Source organism: Marmota marmota, unplaced genomic scaffold, assembly GCF_001458135.2.
Source record: "Marmota marmota marmota unplaced genomic scaffold, marMar, whole genome shotgun sequence".
Lineage (NCBI taxonomy): Eukaryota > Metazoa > Chordata > Mammalia > Rodentia > Sciuridae > Marmota > Marmota marmota.
Genome location: NW_025999949.1, coordinates 17,959,144 through 17,976,763, shown reverse-complemented (window position 1 = coordinate 17,976,763; position 17,620 = coordinate 17,959,144). Strand labels below are relative to the sequence as shown.

The following is a 17,620-nucleotide window of genomic DNA, read 5'->3' as shown; positions in this document are numbered from 1 at the left end:
CTAAGAAGCCAGCTAAAGTAGCCCTTTTTAGCCACTCACACCACACTGACTTCTGTGTTGGACTTCACCTCACTGACCTTGCCCAAGAGTGCTACCTAGACTGAACCTAGAGTTCACCTTTAGGCTTACTTGATTATTTTCACTCCTTCATCTGAAGTGAAGTTTCCCTTCCCTGTGCATTAAATAGTTTTGCTCCTCTCTTTAGCATAAAGATATTCCTTTAGAATGTTTTCATATAAAGATATTCCTTTAGGCTCAACTTTTGCAGTCAAAATCTTAGTTTAGAAGGTGACTCCTTCTTGTAGGCTCATTTCTCTGAAGGCTACAAAACCTCTGTTTCTAAAGCTTTGTTTTAGTTAAAGGAGGGAACTTTCCCAAATAGAAGCACTGACTGACTATTAAGAGAATACTTCTAGGAATTCCCATCCATAATATCTTTACCATGTTAGGTGCTGACTAATTGTATGAATATTGGGGGATGATGAGAATTTTTGAATTAATACTAGAGATGACTAAATTCCATCTGGAATTTTTGAGGAAGAACCTGAGTAAGCATCCAGTGTTCTTACCATTCTGTGGATATAAACATTTGTTTGCTCAGAAGCCTTTGGGCAATTGCTTATTTGGGATATGCACCTTTATTTAATTAAGGAACCAACTTCTTGGGACTGTCTAGGTACCAGATGGTTATCTGAGTTTCAAGAAACTCCAGTTGAAGTGACTGTAGTGATTTTTATCATCAAGGGATTATGCCTCTTCCTCCAGCTGATCGAAACAGACCCTCTGTAATGGTTTACTGAAATTTTTATTCCTTATTTCCAACTTCTATGTCCAGAGGTATCATAAACTTGGCTTCCTCCTGTATGTTTGGATCAATGACCTTCAGAGGTCAGCAGGGTGAGGTTCAGAGAATTACACCCCACGTCAGTTATAATGGTCACATCACATTGCAATGGATTGAATGTTATATCCTCACAAAAATTCATGTTAAATTCCTAAACCTCAATATGATGGCATTAGGAAGAGGGGTCTTTGGAGGTTACTAGGTTATGAGGATGGAGCCCTCATCAGTGGAATTAGTGCCCTTACAAAAGAGACACAGAGAGCTGAATAACTCTCTTTCTGTCATGTGAGCACACAAATAGAAGTCAGAATTGTACATCCCGGAATGAGGCTTTCATCAGACTCCAACCAGGGTTGCTCCCTGTCTCAGACTTCCAGCTTCTAGAACCTGACAAATACATTTCTGTTGTTTTTAAGCCACCTAGTTTGTGGTGTTTTGTTATAGCAACCCAAACTGACTAAGATACCCTCCCATACTTAAAAATAAATGAATAAAATATACCAAAAATTACTGATCACTTTGCACTCACAGGTATGATTTGACCAGAAGAGTTTCAATGTCTAATGTTATCAAGTTTTTCACCCTAAATAACAAAAATAAATTAAACTAATAAAGAACAAGGAGACTCTAGGGCTTTATATGGTTCTTTGGAGAAAGATTGGACTCCATTACACTTCGCATCCTAAACACTCAGCTCCCCAGCCTTTCCCATCCCATTCACTGCCTTGCTCTCCATGCACCAGACACACCAGCCCTCTCCTAATTCTTTAAAATCACAGCTTGCTTCCTCCCATCTTGGGGCCTGCTAAACAAAAGATCTAACTGTTCCATTCCTTCTCTGCATCTCACTAATTGTTAACACGCTCATTTTTCAGAGGTTAGATATTCAATCCACAGATTCAGGGTTTCCTATGGCAACTTCTTTTCTTTCCATGTGTTTTAGTTATATTTTTTGCTACTGTGACTAAAAGACCTGACAAGAACAACTTTAGAAGAGGAAAGGTTTATTTGGAGGGCTCATGGTTTCAGAGGTCTCAGTCCATAAAAGGTCAGCTCCATTCCCCGGGCTGGAGGTGAGGCAGAACATTATGGCGGAAATGGAGGGAAGTGGCCTACATGATGATGATCAGAAAGCAGAGAGAGACTCCCAATGACCCACCTCCTCCAGCCACACCCTATCCACCTTCAGTTACCACTCAATTAAGCCCATGGGGGAATAATTCGCTGATTGGGTTAAACCTCTCATAACCCAATTCATTTCACAAATGAGCTTTTGGGGGACACCTTACATCCAAACCATAAAATCATGAATGAACACATAATTTGGTTATATTTATGGGATTGTCTGATAAAGGCTAATTTTGAAAGAGAGTGTCACTTTACTGAATGAGTCACACAGTATTTACCATTGAGTAGGGAGCCCTAACTAGTGCCTGCTGACAGTGGCTCAACATTTTCAATCAGATCCTTAAGCAACTGGTGACTCCCTTCACCAGAAAAATGCCTTTGCTGGACAGCCTTGCCTTTTTAGCTATGATTTTTATAAAACAAGTACACATGCAACCCTGAACATAGTCTACAATACCTTTACAGTCAGAATATTAATGTTTAGAAGGTTAATTCAGTTAAATTTGTCAATGAAGAAACTGGCAAACATTAATAAAATCAGATCATTGACTTATTTGCACAATACTTTCTTTCTTTCCCTCTGTTCCTTCTAGGAGATCAGAATAAAGCTTCTTTTGATAACAGTGAAATAACAAGGAATTTAGTTTTGCTCTTCAAGTTGATATCCTTTTGTATGCATAACCTCAGAATGAGTATTTCTTTTCTTTTCATTTTTTTTCAGGTGAAGAACAGAAGCACAAGATGTTTTAGACACTTGATCAGTCACCTCAGAGTCCTTGTCACCTCAGAGCAAGCCTCGTCTCCCAAATCATCTAAATCAATTGCTGTCTGAGCTACAGCCCTTCCCATGATGCTGATGATAACGAATGACCTTCTGTACCAGGTGCTGAACTGCTGTGCAGAAGAGATGGACTACATTCCCCATGGGAGCTCCCAGTATTCAGGTACCATTTATCTTAGAGCTGGGAGTGGGCGGAGTAGGGGATTGGGGGAGATGACAGTGTGTTTTCAAGGACAATCAGAAATACCAGCAATGAGAATGTTTTAAGTGAAGAACTTGATTCAGAGAAGTTTAGGGAAGAGAAGATAAGGGGTATCAGGTGAGGTCTCTTCTAGAAAGCTAGTCTCACACATTCTTGGTGCCCAGAAAAAAAAAAGGTTAAATTTGTGGAACCCTGCTTAATATCACAAAGGCCTGTGCCTACAAGGGATCTCTCTGTCACAGGAAGAAGAATAGGAACTGCCAAGTTCCTATTCAAATACCCCTCATTGGGTGCAGTCAGGAATCACAGGGTCTTTCCAATTAAATCTTGAGATGAACTCTAGCTTCAGTGTTGGGAGCCTGCTACCCACAATAGTGGATCACTTGGGAATATCCCGGGGGATTGGCCAGATTGGTCCAGGAGTATAATAAATTAAATGACCAATAACTCATGGTCTCTGTCAGTTTCCTTCCAGGGAGTGATTAATGAACAGCCTATAGTCAGGTTCTGAGATACTTAGTCAATACTGAGTCTATTTTGTGATTCTAGATAAATGGTATACCAATCTGTCTCAAGATTTCAGCTAATTATCAGTCCTCCCAGGGCCCCTACAAGCCACCAATATCACTCCATTATTTATTGAAGTTGAAAAGAGCTAAAGCTGAGCTAAAATCTTCAGGGAATACCATAGGAAAATGCAGGGTTCCTGCTCTCAGGGGCTTTGATTCATCTTGTGCTCATGTAAGTATCTCAAGAACCTCATATGAGAAAAATGCTAAAAATAATAACTAACACTAGGTGCTAGATATTATTTTTAGTGTTTTACATGTTTTATCTAATGTAATCCTCATAAATCCCTTAATAATATGGGTAGATGTGATTATTATTGTTTTTACCCAGATAGAGAAATCAAAAGGAAACAACAAAGTTAGGCAATTGCTGAGGTCACAGAGCTAGGAAGACGTGGGGCTAGAGCTCAAAACTACGTGTCTGAATCTAAAGACCAGTATTAGTTATTTCCCTAGAATAATCACAGCTAGAATTCAGTAAATATTTCCTACGGGCACTGTGCTAAGTTAGTTTCAATGCATCGTTTTATTTAATGCTCATGACAGTGATTATGATCTTGTAATGCTTTTAAAAATGTTTCTATTTGCTTTTTCTGCAATACCAGATTTTGTTTGTTTGTTAGTTTGTTTCGTTTGGGTTTGGGTTTTGGTTTTTTAGCCCTATGAAGAAAGAAACCGAGGCTTAGAGAGGCATGAACGTTTTCCAGGTTTAAGAAAAAGACTTAATCTTTGATCAGTTTTCTCCAAGGCCTAAATCTCACATATTGGTATTGTGTTATTGCTTCGAGAAAAAAAGTGACTTCAAATAATATCCTAGACAAATATTACTCTAACAGAAACAATAGCACTGCCATTTATGTAGGCCTTTATGATTAGCACCTGAGTTTCATGTAAGTCTAAGTGTAGTAGGTTAGGTTGTAACTGTCAAAACTGAAGTTCAAAATATAAGGGGCTCCTAGGGAGTCCTCCACTTACTAATTAGTTGACCTACATTATCAATAATTCACTTAACAAGCTAGCATGTTGGTATGTGCCACCTTCAGAGAGACAAAGTTGAATGTGACTCCCTCTGTCCCAGAAATCAGAGTGGAAATTCATTTTTCCTGAAGTTCATTTTTTTTCCAAGAATTTTCTGCTTAGTCTATGGATGAGCTGGTGGTGGAATGGTATCCATTTGAAGGGGTGGGCATTCTGATCCTTGTTGACAAACTTGCCCTCCAACAGACCTCTTTCCTGATTTCTCACTTTCCTCTTCCTGAACTTTGGTGAAAAGTAGAATGTGCCTTTCTCAAGTGACATATCACGGAACCCTTGGCCCTAATGGGGAAGTCAGTTCTGCAGGAACTTTTTCAGTCATGTATAAACAGAGTTTGTGTCACAACCTGAAAGCTGTGATCCCTGAACTGCACACAGGATACTGGCATGGAAATTCAGTTGAAAAATGATCAAGTCAAGCTGTGTGTGTGGTAGTGTACACCTGTAAATCCTAGTTATTAGGGAGGCTGAGGTAGGAGGATCACAAGTTTAAGGCCAGCCTGGACAATTTAGTGAGACCCTGTCTCAAAAGAGGTGTGTGTGTGTGGGGGTGCTGGATATGTAGCTCAGTGGTAAAGTACCCCTGGGTTTCATCCCCAGTACCATAAAAAATGAAAAAGGAGGAGGAGAAGGAGAAGGAGGAAGGTGAGGGAGAGGAAGAGAAGAAGAGGAGGAGGAATTATTATTATTATTATTATTATTATTATTATTACTAGTAGTAGTAGTGGTGGTGGTGTTGGTGGTGATCAAGTCTTACTTCCAGACAAAGGAAGTGATTGGTTCCAGACAAGCAGCTGGTGAGATTGATGAGGAAGACAAGATCCCTTTATGAAAAGCACCAAACTTCTATTTAAAGTCTGGGGCAGTGGAATGACCCTGAAGAATGGATCTGGAGGTTCAATGTATGGTATACTAAGGTACCAACAGCACTTTAAGGATGATGTAAATAGTAGGTTGCAAGGTTGTCCCTGAGTTAGGCAGTAAAATTCATTCTTCTGATTCTTTCTGGCTCTGAATAGCCCAGACAACAAGAAGTGAACGGTGGCAAGCACGGGCTTTAGACTTGGACATCACTTATGGAAGTTCCTTCTTCTTAGGTTCGATGCAACCTTGAAGATTAATTGTTGCAAACTTCCCAAACAGGGCTCCCAGGAACGCATAAATGAGAGGCCTTGTTATCCCAGCTCTCTGAACCTGGCAGAAAAGGGGTCAGACAACCGGGCAAAGCGGAAACTCACAGCTCTCCCAGAGGGGACAAAGTCTGGGACACTCCAGCTGTGTCCGGATCTTGGCTTAGTTGGACGCTCTGGGTGGAGGAGCCACCAGCACAGCGGCTACCCAGCGTGTGCCCAACCCTCCCACCGCTGGTCCTGGCTGCCAGGAGGCCGGCCGCTGGCGGGAAGAGGCTGGGAAACCTCAGGGCCAGCCGCGGAGACAGCTGCCGCCTTGTTCCGCAGCCTGGTGGCTTTGCTTTCTCCCCCACCCCCACCCCCACCCCCTCTGCAGAGACCAGACATCCCCGCCCTCCCCCACCCCTGCCCCACCTCTCAGGGGGATTCTTTCCACCCGGCTCTGAAAGCGTTAACCCTGGAGCTTTCCGCGGCCCCGCACCCCTCCCCCCACTCCCCACCGCCGGCTCCCGCCCAAGGTTCCTAAAAAGGGAAGGTGCAAAGTTTGGTCCAGGACAAAGAAATGACTGATCAAAGCCAGAGATACTTCCTGTTGCTGGAACGTTATATAAAACGTCACCAACGCAGTGGCTGCGGAGAAGCACCTAGCGTTGCTGGCCCAGCCGCTGCCACCGCCGCCGCCGCCTCCCAGCGCCTGAGGTTTCCCGGGGACCACAATGAACAAGTTGCTGTGCTGCGCGCTCGTGGTGAGTCCCTGGGCCAGGGGAAGCGGGCGCCGGGCCTGGACGCCTGGGGCGGCTACCTGCCACCTGGTCTCCGGACCTCCCAGCCCACTGATGGGGACCCAGCTTAACTTTCTCTCCCAGGAGGGATCTGGGGTCAGGTTGGAACAGGAAACCTCTTTCTAGCTATTTCGTGCTTCCCCTGGGGCTCCTCTTCACCCTGCAAAGTTCCTTAATGGGGAAAGGAGACCAGAGATCCATTTGATTTATTTTCTTCATCTCTGCTCTCATGTTGTTCATTATATTTTTGCTTAATTATCTTGGTCTTTTTATCATTTAGCAATGCTGTGGCTCCTGAGAGTATTTTTTGTTTGTTTGTTGTAGTGCTGGGGATTGAACCCAGGACCTTGTGAATGTGAGGCAAGCTCTCTACCAACGGTTTTAAAAACTATTACATAGAACACAATTTGGATGCCATGAACATAACATAACACTATACATCATTAGGCTCACTTTTATAAGAGTTGTGGTCAATTCGGAATCATTAGCAACAGGGAAAAGATATTCTCTCTCTCTCTCTCTCTCTCTCTCTCTCTCTCTCCAAACACACACACACACACACACACCATTCACTGTGACATTTAATATTTTAATACCTTTATTGTTAAAAAAGATTATTCCAGTTCTCAACTTCAATATAATGTGGTAAAATGTTATTAAGTGTATGCAAGAATACATTTAAGTAATTGAAGTTCAGCACTACTAAATAAGGCTAAGAACGATGTTAAATGCTGTTTGGAAAATAAAGGATTCTCTGTAATTTATTTTAGGTTGGGTTTTTGATGGATCATTGTTAAGATCTGTATGTAGGTTATTTTATAACCAAATAGCTATTTCCTTTATGTCAGTAAGAGTGTTGAATATATTAATTTACTAATCAGACATTCATGCAAGGGTAGGAAAATTCGTATATAAGCCACGTTTGTGTTTTGGATGTGTTAGAGTAAATGTTTAAACTTCAGCCTCTAACCCACAAAGTGTGAATGGAAGTCTAGGTAGTGTTCCACTTAGTTCCTGTGCTAGACAGGCCCAAATAAGTACATATAACAAAGTCATCCAAGAAAAGTTGGACAGGAATTCATGTATGTCAATTATATATATCATCTATACATATAATATATATACATATATATTATATATAAATTATATATGTATGCTAATACAGATACCCTGGAGAACTTTTTAGAAAATGAAGCTTTATAAATATATAACAAAAAAATTGTACAAGTTGTTAAGTGCTAATGAAATTTTCAAATTGAGCAGTTGTGAGCTGACACACAGATCAAGAACTACATTACCAATACTACCTGAAAAGTTTCCTGTCCCCATCCCTGTCACTGCTATGTTCGTGGCCACAAGAATCAATATTCTGAATGGAACAACATATGTATATTGTGCTTATTCTTGAACTTTATATTTAAAAAAATCTTTGTGTGGTTTTTGCATTTGGCTCCTTTCACTCAAAGTTCTGTAGTGAAGTTCATCATAAGTGTTGGGAGTACAGTAGTTTGTCCATTTTCATCACTGTATAGTGTTCCATTGTATGGATACACAACTAATCATTCCAGGTTCTGGATAGGATATATAACCCTTCTGTAAATGAGGGAGCATTTTTATTCTCTCTAACCCTTTTTATTGTGTCATAGAATTTATTAACAATAAACAGATTGTTAATAACTTCTAAATTTGGAGATTTCTTCTAAACTACATGTTCTTAATAGCAAGCAGAAATATTTGTATGTAGTCTATATAGGGAGATAGAGATGTATGCAGGTAACACAATTTTAGGTGCTACAGCATTATCTGAAGACAAAATTTGTGTTTTGAACACAGCAAATACTTCAAATAGGAAGGATTTCACTTTGCCTTTCTTTAGTGTCTGAGATTGTCTTAATTCATGAATAATTAGAAGTGGACACTTTGTATTTACACATACAGAGTCTGAATCCCCTTTTATAAGAAAACACAGAGAGGCAATTCTAGGAATCAGAAGCAATATAGCTACTTGGTCTTGTAGCAACATGCCACCAGCGGGTCAGGACAGATTGAAAACCAGGATGGACACCCTGCTGCCCCCATAGAACTCAGCGCCTAGTGGAGAAGGCAGATATAAACGGGTTAAAATGATATGCATACATTCAAAAAAACACACAGAGTTCCTGCTCCATATTAACAGTAACTTCTAACTTTATGTTCACAGCTAAATATAAGATGATCTAGAACCAAGTGAATATGTAAAACAAAAAGAAAAAAAATAATGCAGGTGATACTCAGAGGAGGGAGAATCACCTGGAAGGAGGGGTAGGACATTTTCACTGTTGGAGATGAAGTCAGGGCATCCTGAACCCAGCACGTAGAAGAAGCAAAATTCTATGTTAAAGCAGAATTCTAGATTCTTTTTGTGAGAGCAGAGGACATTTCAGTTTGGCAAGCAGTGAAAGGAAGGAGGGGGTATCATCCTGGGCTTTCCTTGAATGCTTGAGTGTAGTTGGGAGAGACTTGCTCTGAAGGATGAGATAGTAATAACACGATGGTATTTCTTTTATGGTTGCCCGTGAATTACTTGGTGTCCTAGGAACACACTGGTCTAGGCCTGTGTTTTAACTGGTGGCTGGAACTTCCTACCATGTACTGCCAGAACCACCCACTGAATTTAAAGCTAAGCTCAGAATTAATCCAAGGACACTAGAAGTTTGGATGGAGGGGTGGGAGGTGTAGAGATGATTTTTCTTCAGGCCATCTTCCTTTATCCTAAAGGATAAAGATGGTCTGACCATCTAACTTTAGAATAAAGCCCTTTGGGGCTTTTGACTTTTTGTTTGTGTTTATTTTGGTTTCCCTCCCCTTCTTCCAGTGGCTGAGTATGTGTATTTGCCTAGCCATTTTTTTTTTTTTAAGAAAATGAGTACTGTGCAGTTTCTAGGAGAATCTGACATACTCCACTCCAAACAGTGCTGATCCCCCTCTACTGCAACCTTCCTGGCCTCGGTCACCTAGCAACCTTCAGGCAGTTCCTAATTTCAATCTGGTTGTTCATTTTACTTTTTAGGCTAAAATCTCAGCTGTCAGATATCATTGGTGGAGAAAGAAAACATTCTGTGTCAAATGTTTTATCCAGTTTGTTCTAGAGGGAGAACTCTGGCAACGTTCACCAAAAGGACAGTGAACACCCTCCAAGGTTCTTGCTCTTCCATCCACTAACTCACCTCCTGGGTTTTTCTCTCAAGAACCCTCAGCTCCCTGACTGTGCTCCCTTTGCAGGAGAGTTTTCTGTGAAAAGCATTCTTTTCTTGAGCATCTTATTAACCAATAGCATTCTCTTTAGCCTGCACTCTCTTTTTTTTTGTAATCAAAAATGAATAACTAGCAAAATTAAAAAGAACTGAGGAGTAGACTGAGGAGAAAGAGTAATCTTACAAAAATTTATGTATGCATTTTTCAAGGTCTTGCCTGATGACGCCTGGCTGCCCCATAGGTCACTGTGATGGAGCAAAGATGACAAAATTATCAGTGTGTTTGTCTGCTTTACCCTGCAGGGCAGTAGTTCTCAATTATATCAGACTCCTTCCCTGCGCTTGTATAATAAATCTTTTGTAACAACCTCCTTGTCTCCTGAAATGAAATTCAGAGTACATATATTTTGCTTCCACATATAATTGTTATAAAATCAATATCCTGGCATAACTATACTATAAAAGAGTAATGAAAGAAAAGTAATTTATAATAAAATAGCTTCTCTAGAAGTCATAAAGAAGTTATGATCTGCTGTCATCTTTATGTGGAATTGCCACCAGATACACCGCAACGAAGGGAGGCTGGGCTTGTGTGTCATACTGTGGCTCAACAGTGTGACCAGGGTTGGCTTTGGTGCTGTGATTTTTTCTAAAATGGTGGACAAATCTTGTTAGAGTTTTAAACATCACAAAGTTCCATCATCTCTCAAATTTTATGTAGACAAATTCCTGGAAAGTACCATATGTAGAATAATTATGTAAAAACTACTCTGTGTATAGATAAAATGGAGCGCCGATCTAGGCTCAAGTAGGTTTTTCACTTAGATTATGTATGTCAGTTGTCAATAGGACATTTGTATGCATGTGGTACATGGGATTGTTCAGGACACCAGCAGCAGTCATAGTGCCCTTAGGGACGCCCTTCATGTTCATATTCCCAGAACTTCTCTGAGGTCAACCAAATATGAGCTCTTTACATGCAAAGATTTTTATCTTACTCATAACAGCCCTGTGGTCTCCATAGTGCCTGACACAAAGGAGCTATGGTGAGATTTTCTAAAGTATTGGTTAATCCACTGTCAGTTTCCATGAATGTTCCAACAGAATTTAGCTTATTCCCAGTAAACAACAATCTAATATTGGCTTTGATCTCATACTAATATAAAACTCTTTCTAGCTGACCAATATTTCAAATATTTTTTTTTCAAAATACCTTTATTTTGTTTATTTACTTTTTTGTGTTGCTGAGGATGAAACCCAGTGCCTCACACGTGCGAGGCAAGTGCTCTACTGCTGAGCCACAACCCCAACCCCTTAAATATTCTTTTGTGCATTTCTATTATGAAGATTTATATCAGGAGCTTGGATGTAACTCAGTGGTAGAGCTTTTAGATAGCATGCATGAGGCCCTGGATTTGATCTTCAGCACTACTAAAAAAGAAAGAAAAAAAGAAAAGGTGCATGTCAATACTGTGTGAAAGCTCGCACTTAAGCAAGCAACAAAAATAAGCCACATTCATATATTGGTCCTCAAAAGTGCAACATAAGCTCAACTGAACTAGCTTTCTTACTTTCCCATCTGGTTGGATTGTGTGCCATCTTCGGTGATTATGGGGTTCATGGTATTAATGTTGGCCATTAAGTATTCATTTCAGATTTGAGAAATGTTCTGTGTTTGTAAAATAATCCAATAGAGCTTCCAACTAAGTATTTAGAATAAAGAAATTTTAGGCCATAGGAGAAACTTGAACTGGAAATAAAAAAATTGGGTCACTGTCCTAGAGAGTCATAGAGAAAAATGACCTTTCATGGCAAAAAAAGGAGAGGGTAGAGCTGTTCCCAGACCACATTTCTGATATCGATAGTCTGGTAAACAAAATGCAAATAAGAACAGCACTAGCAGCCATGTTTAGAAAAGAAAACAAAAATCAAAATAAAACTTAGCAACCCACAATAGCAGGAACTAGTGAATAGGAAATCCTAGCAACATCTGTAAACTATCTATGCAAGAAGAATGAGTGAGGTACGGCCAACTTGAAATAGATACAAGGACAGTATTTTTATGTGACATGTAATTAGTTTTTGGAACTCAGTACCACAGAATATTTTGGGGTAACTAGCATAGAAAGTCTAAAAAAAGAATTTTTTTAGACAGTTGTAAGGGATAAGTAAGAATAGTGTTGCAACATGATAGGTGAGAAGCTGTGTGGTACCCACTCTCACACTTACCTGGCCTCTCTAAATTAATGTTTCACAGCCAGAACACTTTACAGACATACCAAAATGGTTTCTTCCAGCTACAAGGTGACATAATTTCCCAGGTGCTTGGGTAGGTTTTTAACTCCAATTTCTCGGAAGCACCTGAACTAGCCATATCATAAATGGATATAAGACGCTAGAGAAATGAAGTCCTTCTAAAATAGTGATGAGTTATTCATGGCCTTGATTTATCACTTTCTTATAAGTTTTTCAAAAAATGCAATTCCTTAGAATTTTATAGCCTTACCATGAAAATACTCTTAATCTCCTTGAATCATCTTGTTTTAAATTTGTATTTTTATAAAAACTGTATATATTTAAAGTATATAATATAAAGGGTTTGCTAAACATTGTAAAGTGATTACTACCATCTAATTAATGTATCCATCTGCCCAGAAATGTTTTGGACTTATCTTATCCTGGTTTTATTCTTGGCCTTGGCTTTGGCCTTGTTCTTGGTCTTGCTCTTGGCCATGTGTTTTATTGATGAGAAGCAAAAACTTTTTATTACTTTCTTATTTAAAAAACTGTACATTTTTTTCCTTAAAAATATGCATTCAGGACCCTATTCATTATGATTCCTCTCACCATCACTTTGCATCATCACCACCAGAAACAACAAAGTGTAACTTAGGAGTTCAGTTGTAAACATTGTGACAATACTCTGCAACAGCAAGAGCAGAGGAGAGACAAAGATTTGAATTTCTTAGTCCTGCCTTAGACTTTGAGGGGCAATCAGTGACTCCACTTCTCTGCGTCTTCCAACATAGAGGTGATGTAACAGGTCATATATGAAAGGTATACTTTAGATGTAAATATTTTACATCTGAATTGAAAAATAAAAGATTGGTTATTACTATTTCCCACCACAATCATGCAAATAAATACCATTTTTTGTATAAAAACATTACTCTATAGAAATGTTTTGAAAATAATCTATTTTGTCAAAATTTCTTCTGCCCCATTAGTTCATGTATAGGAAATTCTGTGGAGGTCAATGAGATCACAAGAGGAATCGGCTTTTGAAATATTACCTACTTTTAGGTAGCATGACTTACATATTTTAGGATCACAAATTGTTCTTTTAAGCCAAAAAACTATTTTCTCATTGTGAAACAAGCTCTTCCTGTCTTTAGCAGGTGTGCATAGAATTTGTAAATATGGGTATTTTTTTTTTTTCATATTTCATTTAGTGAAAAGTCAGGTCTAAGACATTCCTTCAGGACTTACTGAAGAGGTATAATTATGGTCACTAGCAGTCTCCTTAGACTCATTGAGCAGAATTTTCTTTGAATTTGTATTCACAAAGAAGTACTTGACAATTGCACACTGCTCTTTGGAATAAATGTCAAACCTTCAGGCATAATAAGCATGATAATAGGTAGCTTGGCAAGACCATTAAAAACTACATTTGAATAATACACCAGGCTGATAGACAGAGGACCTCTGCTACCCACATTCTGTTCCTTGCCTCCTCTTTTACTGTCCAGTAAAAAGAAAGAAAAAAATCAAGTAGGTTGGGCTGAATAAGTGTGAACTAGAAAGTATTGAGTGATGTTTTGGAGGGGATGGTGTGATATTATTTTCTGCCAATTGTTCTCAATTCTTCTTCCTTCCAGAAACTTGGCAGGACTGTAATTCCCAGTCTTCTCCCTATGAAGATGCAGTGAGGGAGGATATGGATAGTTCTGGCCAAACTTGCAACTTAAAAAAGATATGTCATTTCCAAATTAGAACACTTAATTACCCATCTATGCCCTCCAAGGGTTGGGGTTTTTCTTTGTTTTGTTTTGTTTTGTTGTTCTTTTCTTTTTCCAAAGCAAACTGGCAATTTTTCAGATATTGGTGGCCCTAGGTCCTGGACAGGGGACTTTGCTTAACGCCATCAGCAGAGACAGTATCATGAGTGAGAAATAAACCTTTATTGTTGTTTTTAAGCCACAGATATTTCAATGTTGTTTATTAGAACAACATAAAACCTAACCAGATATGACTGATTCAAGCAAAACCCCAGCTCTGTCTGCTCATTGAGGGGCATTAATTACAAAGACAATTTAAAAATCACAAATGACCTAAATCCATAATTCTAGATTACCAGTTAAAATTCCTTTTTCATCAAAACCAGTACTAGAAAATTCTTGAAAAAGAAACTCTTCTTTCTTTTATTGCTAAAATTTCAAAATTTTAGGCAACTGAAATTACATACAGGCTTATCTGGGCTGCAAATGAGGAAGCCCAACAGGTACTTAGTAGGAGACTAAATCAAATATCTATTATGTAAGGGTGACCAAACAGAAATCATATTGTAAGGGTCCAGCGAACGTCGGAGGAAGAGACCACCAAGAGACCGGCTCATGCAAAAGCAAGTGGGGTTTATTGAGGATCCAATCCAGCGCGCTGGGGCTCCGTGCTCACTCAAGAAGGGAGAGCAGCCCAGAGCCCAGAGCAGGGGTTGTGCAATGCTTAAGTACACTTTTGGGGAGGGCGGGGACTTTACATACATCACAGTCTCCTTTAACAAATCATCATACACCGCGGGAAAATCAAACAACAATTCCTAAACATGATTAGTTCATTCATTGGCGGGAACAGGTTGGGCAGGAGTGATAGGTCAGTTCTAAAGCGGGATACACATTCAAACTGATTGGTTTAGGCCCTGCGATGCCTACGTGCAAGATCGCACAAGGCCCTAAGTTATTAAACAGCCAGGCGGTCAGGGGGAATATTTACTGGGCAGTTCGAGTATTGTCTTAACAGCTACAGGAACTTCAGGTTTTGCGTGTAGCATAGGAACTTAACAATACCTGGTCCTTTACATTTTAACTCAGGCCTTGCAGCTTAGAAACTTTACAATGCCCGGTCTTTTACACTTTAACTTCAATTTCTTTTACCCTTACAAACAGAAGTCATATTTTATTTCTTCATGGTTTCTGAGCATTTCTTTGTAAATGTTGACTCATCTTCATCTACAACTTCTACCCAAGTAAGACCAGCCATAAGGAGGAGACCACAAAATAGAAAGATATTAACCATGTTGATAATAGACATCGGATTTGGATATCACAGGTAATTTTTCACTTAATTTTTATAAAAATCCTTGGTGCAGAGATTAGTATCTCTGTTTTGCAGATAAGGAAATAGAGAAGTTAGGCAACTTTCCCCTAAGATTACTGAGATGACATGTTCTTTCCTACTTCGTCATAGAGTATGCTAATGTCTAGTAGCTAAGACCAGAGAAAACTACTCATAAATCAGAGCCATGTCTCTGGGTACCTTCAACTCCTAGTTCTCTGCATGGGGTTCATGAGGGCCAACTCCTCAGACAAAGTGATTCCAGTGTGTTTTAATCTCTTTTTCAATTCCTTCAGCTCTAGGGAGCCACCATACTTTTTTTTTTCTTTGACAACTAAATGTCTTGGTTTCCTTACAGGATATGAGTCTGCACCCAGACTCCCTAGGTAACATGGCATGAGGCCAAAAGCTTTAGTAGCTTATGGGAGAGTGCAACCCTGGAGAAGCAAGAGTGAGCCTATGATGAGTAAGGTAGGAAAGGAGGAAGAGCCAACTCATGGGAGCACACTACTGAGAGCTGCTTGCCCAGCCCCACAGGACCACCTGCAGACAGGATGTGTGAACTACTGCTTCACGGAACAGGAGAAGAAAGAATTATTGTTCATCAGGAAGGGTGGATGGACAGACAGACTGATAAAGATAGGATAAAAGAAGATAGACAAATGATAGATCACTCTGAATTCTGTGTTACAGTGGATCATGTACCTGTCTGTATCTTTCATAAGACTGAAGATCCCCACAGAGAAAAGTCAGTTGATTTGAATCCCACCTTGACTATGTGCTTCTTCTGTGACCTTTGACTCACCCAACTTCTCTGCGACTCAGTTTCTTCCTCTATGAAGTGGGGCTAGCCACATCCTCGTAGAGATAGGTGGAGGGATGGAAGATAAAAGGATGTGAAGAGTGGGCTTAGTCCAGAGTCTGCTGTCTAACAAGATCATAGTAGACTCACTTACTGTCGTTCACCAAATTATCCAGGACAACAATTGGATATTTCCCACATGGCAGACACAGAGGAAATAGTCACGTGTTTAATTCATAAGTGGCTTGATTCCATTTTTACTCCTGGTTTCTATTCCATGTCATTGCCTTCATGGCTTTCCTTACTTCTCTCACCCTTAGCCATATGTTGATTGGACTTTAACAGGTTTCATTAGCAATCAAAAGGTGTGGTGGACTAAAGTTATCTTTTTTAAAGAGATGCACTTGGGGTTGGGGCTGGGGCTCAGCGGTAGAACGCCTGCCTTGCATGTGTGAGGCACTGGGTTCAATCTCAGCACCACATAACGAAATAGAGTATTGTGTCCATCTACAACTAAAAAAATAAAATAAAATAAATATTAAAAAAAGAGAAACACTAAAGAAATAAAATGGAACTTCAAAACACATTCAGAGGTACCAGCATACTAAAATGTATTGCCAGTGGTGAGCCCCAGGGGATAGAAACTGTCTGGGGAATCTTGAGGAAGTATTGCTGCCTTGTGCTTGTGAAGGGACCTGAAGGAGATAAAGGCACAGGACATCATGGTGTCCAGGTCTGATGTCATGTCTCAAATCTAGTAATAAACAGAAGCCAAAGAAAAGAAATGTTAAGATCCAGGGAGTCAAATTATGTAAGATTTCTGTTTATCTACATCATGTTTACCTGTATTACAAGTTCTTTCTTCTTAGGGTTTTTTTTTTTTTTTTTTGCCTTTAATCATTAATCTATCAAATGTTAATTGTCTATAAAAATTCTCTGAAGCAGCAAAAGCGTCATAAGCAAATCCATTCTGACAATTCTGATGGATTCCCACCCCAAACAAGTTACTGCTAATTAATTTTAAAGCCTTCAGACAACTGCAGGAAACTTCTGAAGGGAACAAAAATTACACTCAAAGTTGAATTTTACCTGGAGACAGTTCTCCATCCCCATGGGAAGCAAAACAGTGTAGAATTGGGCCCAGTGATTCATCTAATAAATCATAATTATTTGTGTTTCTTGTCCCCGTTTGCCTAGGAAAGCTGTTGGCAGCAAATAAGTCCTGTAGAGATGAACAGATTTAATTCACTTGCTCTTATTTTTTTTTTACCTAGAGACAATCCTCAGCCAAACAGCTGGCTATTGTGAACGTTATTAAGCACGAGTAGACCTTCGGGTGGGGAGCTGGCAGTGCTAGATAAACCTCTCAAATGAACTGCCTTTCTTCCACAGCCACCTTTAATATTGCAGCCACATAGAAATGGAACAGTCCATGCAAAATGCCATGAAAAATGAAAGATGCTTTAAAAAATAGCTTCCTTTAGGCTGATTCTGTCATGCCTATCATTTTAAATGAGGAAATTGCAGACTTTGCTCTTGCCCTTGCAAATGCGTCCTTTACATCTCAGATATTTATCTGCATCTGTATGATCCCCAATGATCCTAATTACACATAGTAGGTTTTTAATATAGCTGTTGAGTTAAATACAGTTAATCTGTTTATATTGAATACTTTCTATGTATGCAACCTCATGCTAAGCATTTAAGGAATAGGGAGACAAATGCTTTCCTCTCCTCTCCTCTCCTCTCCCCTCCCCTCCCCTCTCCTCCCCTCCCCTCCCCT

General features: G+C 39.6%; 1 protein-coding gene across 1 annotated transcript in view; it reads left to right on the top strand.

The window, feature by feature from the left end:
* The first annotated feature begins 6,129 nt into the window (after window positions 1-6,129).
* Tnfrsf11b (TNF receptor superfamily member 11b) overlaps window positions 6,130-17,620 on the top strand; it is a 27,651-nt gene continuing 16,160 nt past the window's right edge. Inside the window, exon 1 of the mRNA XM_015486398.2 lies at window positions 6,130-6,435. Within this exon, the coding sequence (XP_015341884.1) occupies window positions 6,406-6,435 (30 nt within the window). The 5' untranslated portion in view covers window positions 6,130-6,405. The remainder of the gene's footprint in view (window positions 6,436-17,620) is intronic.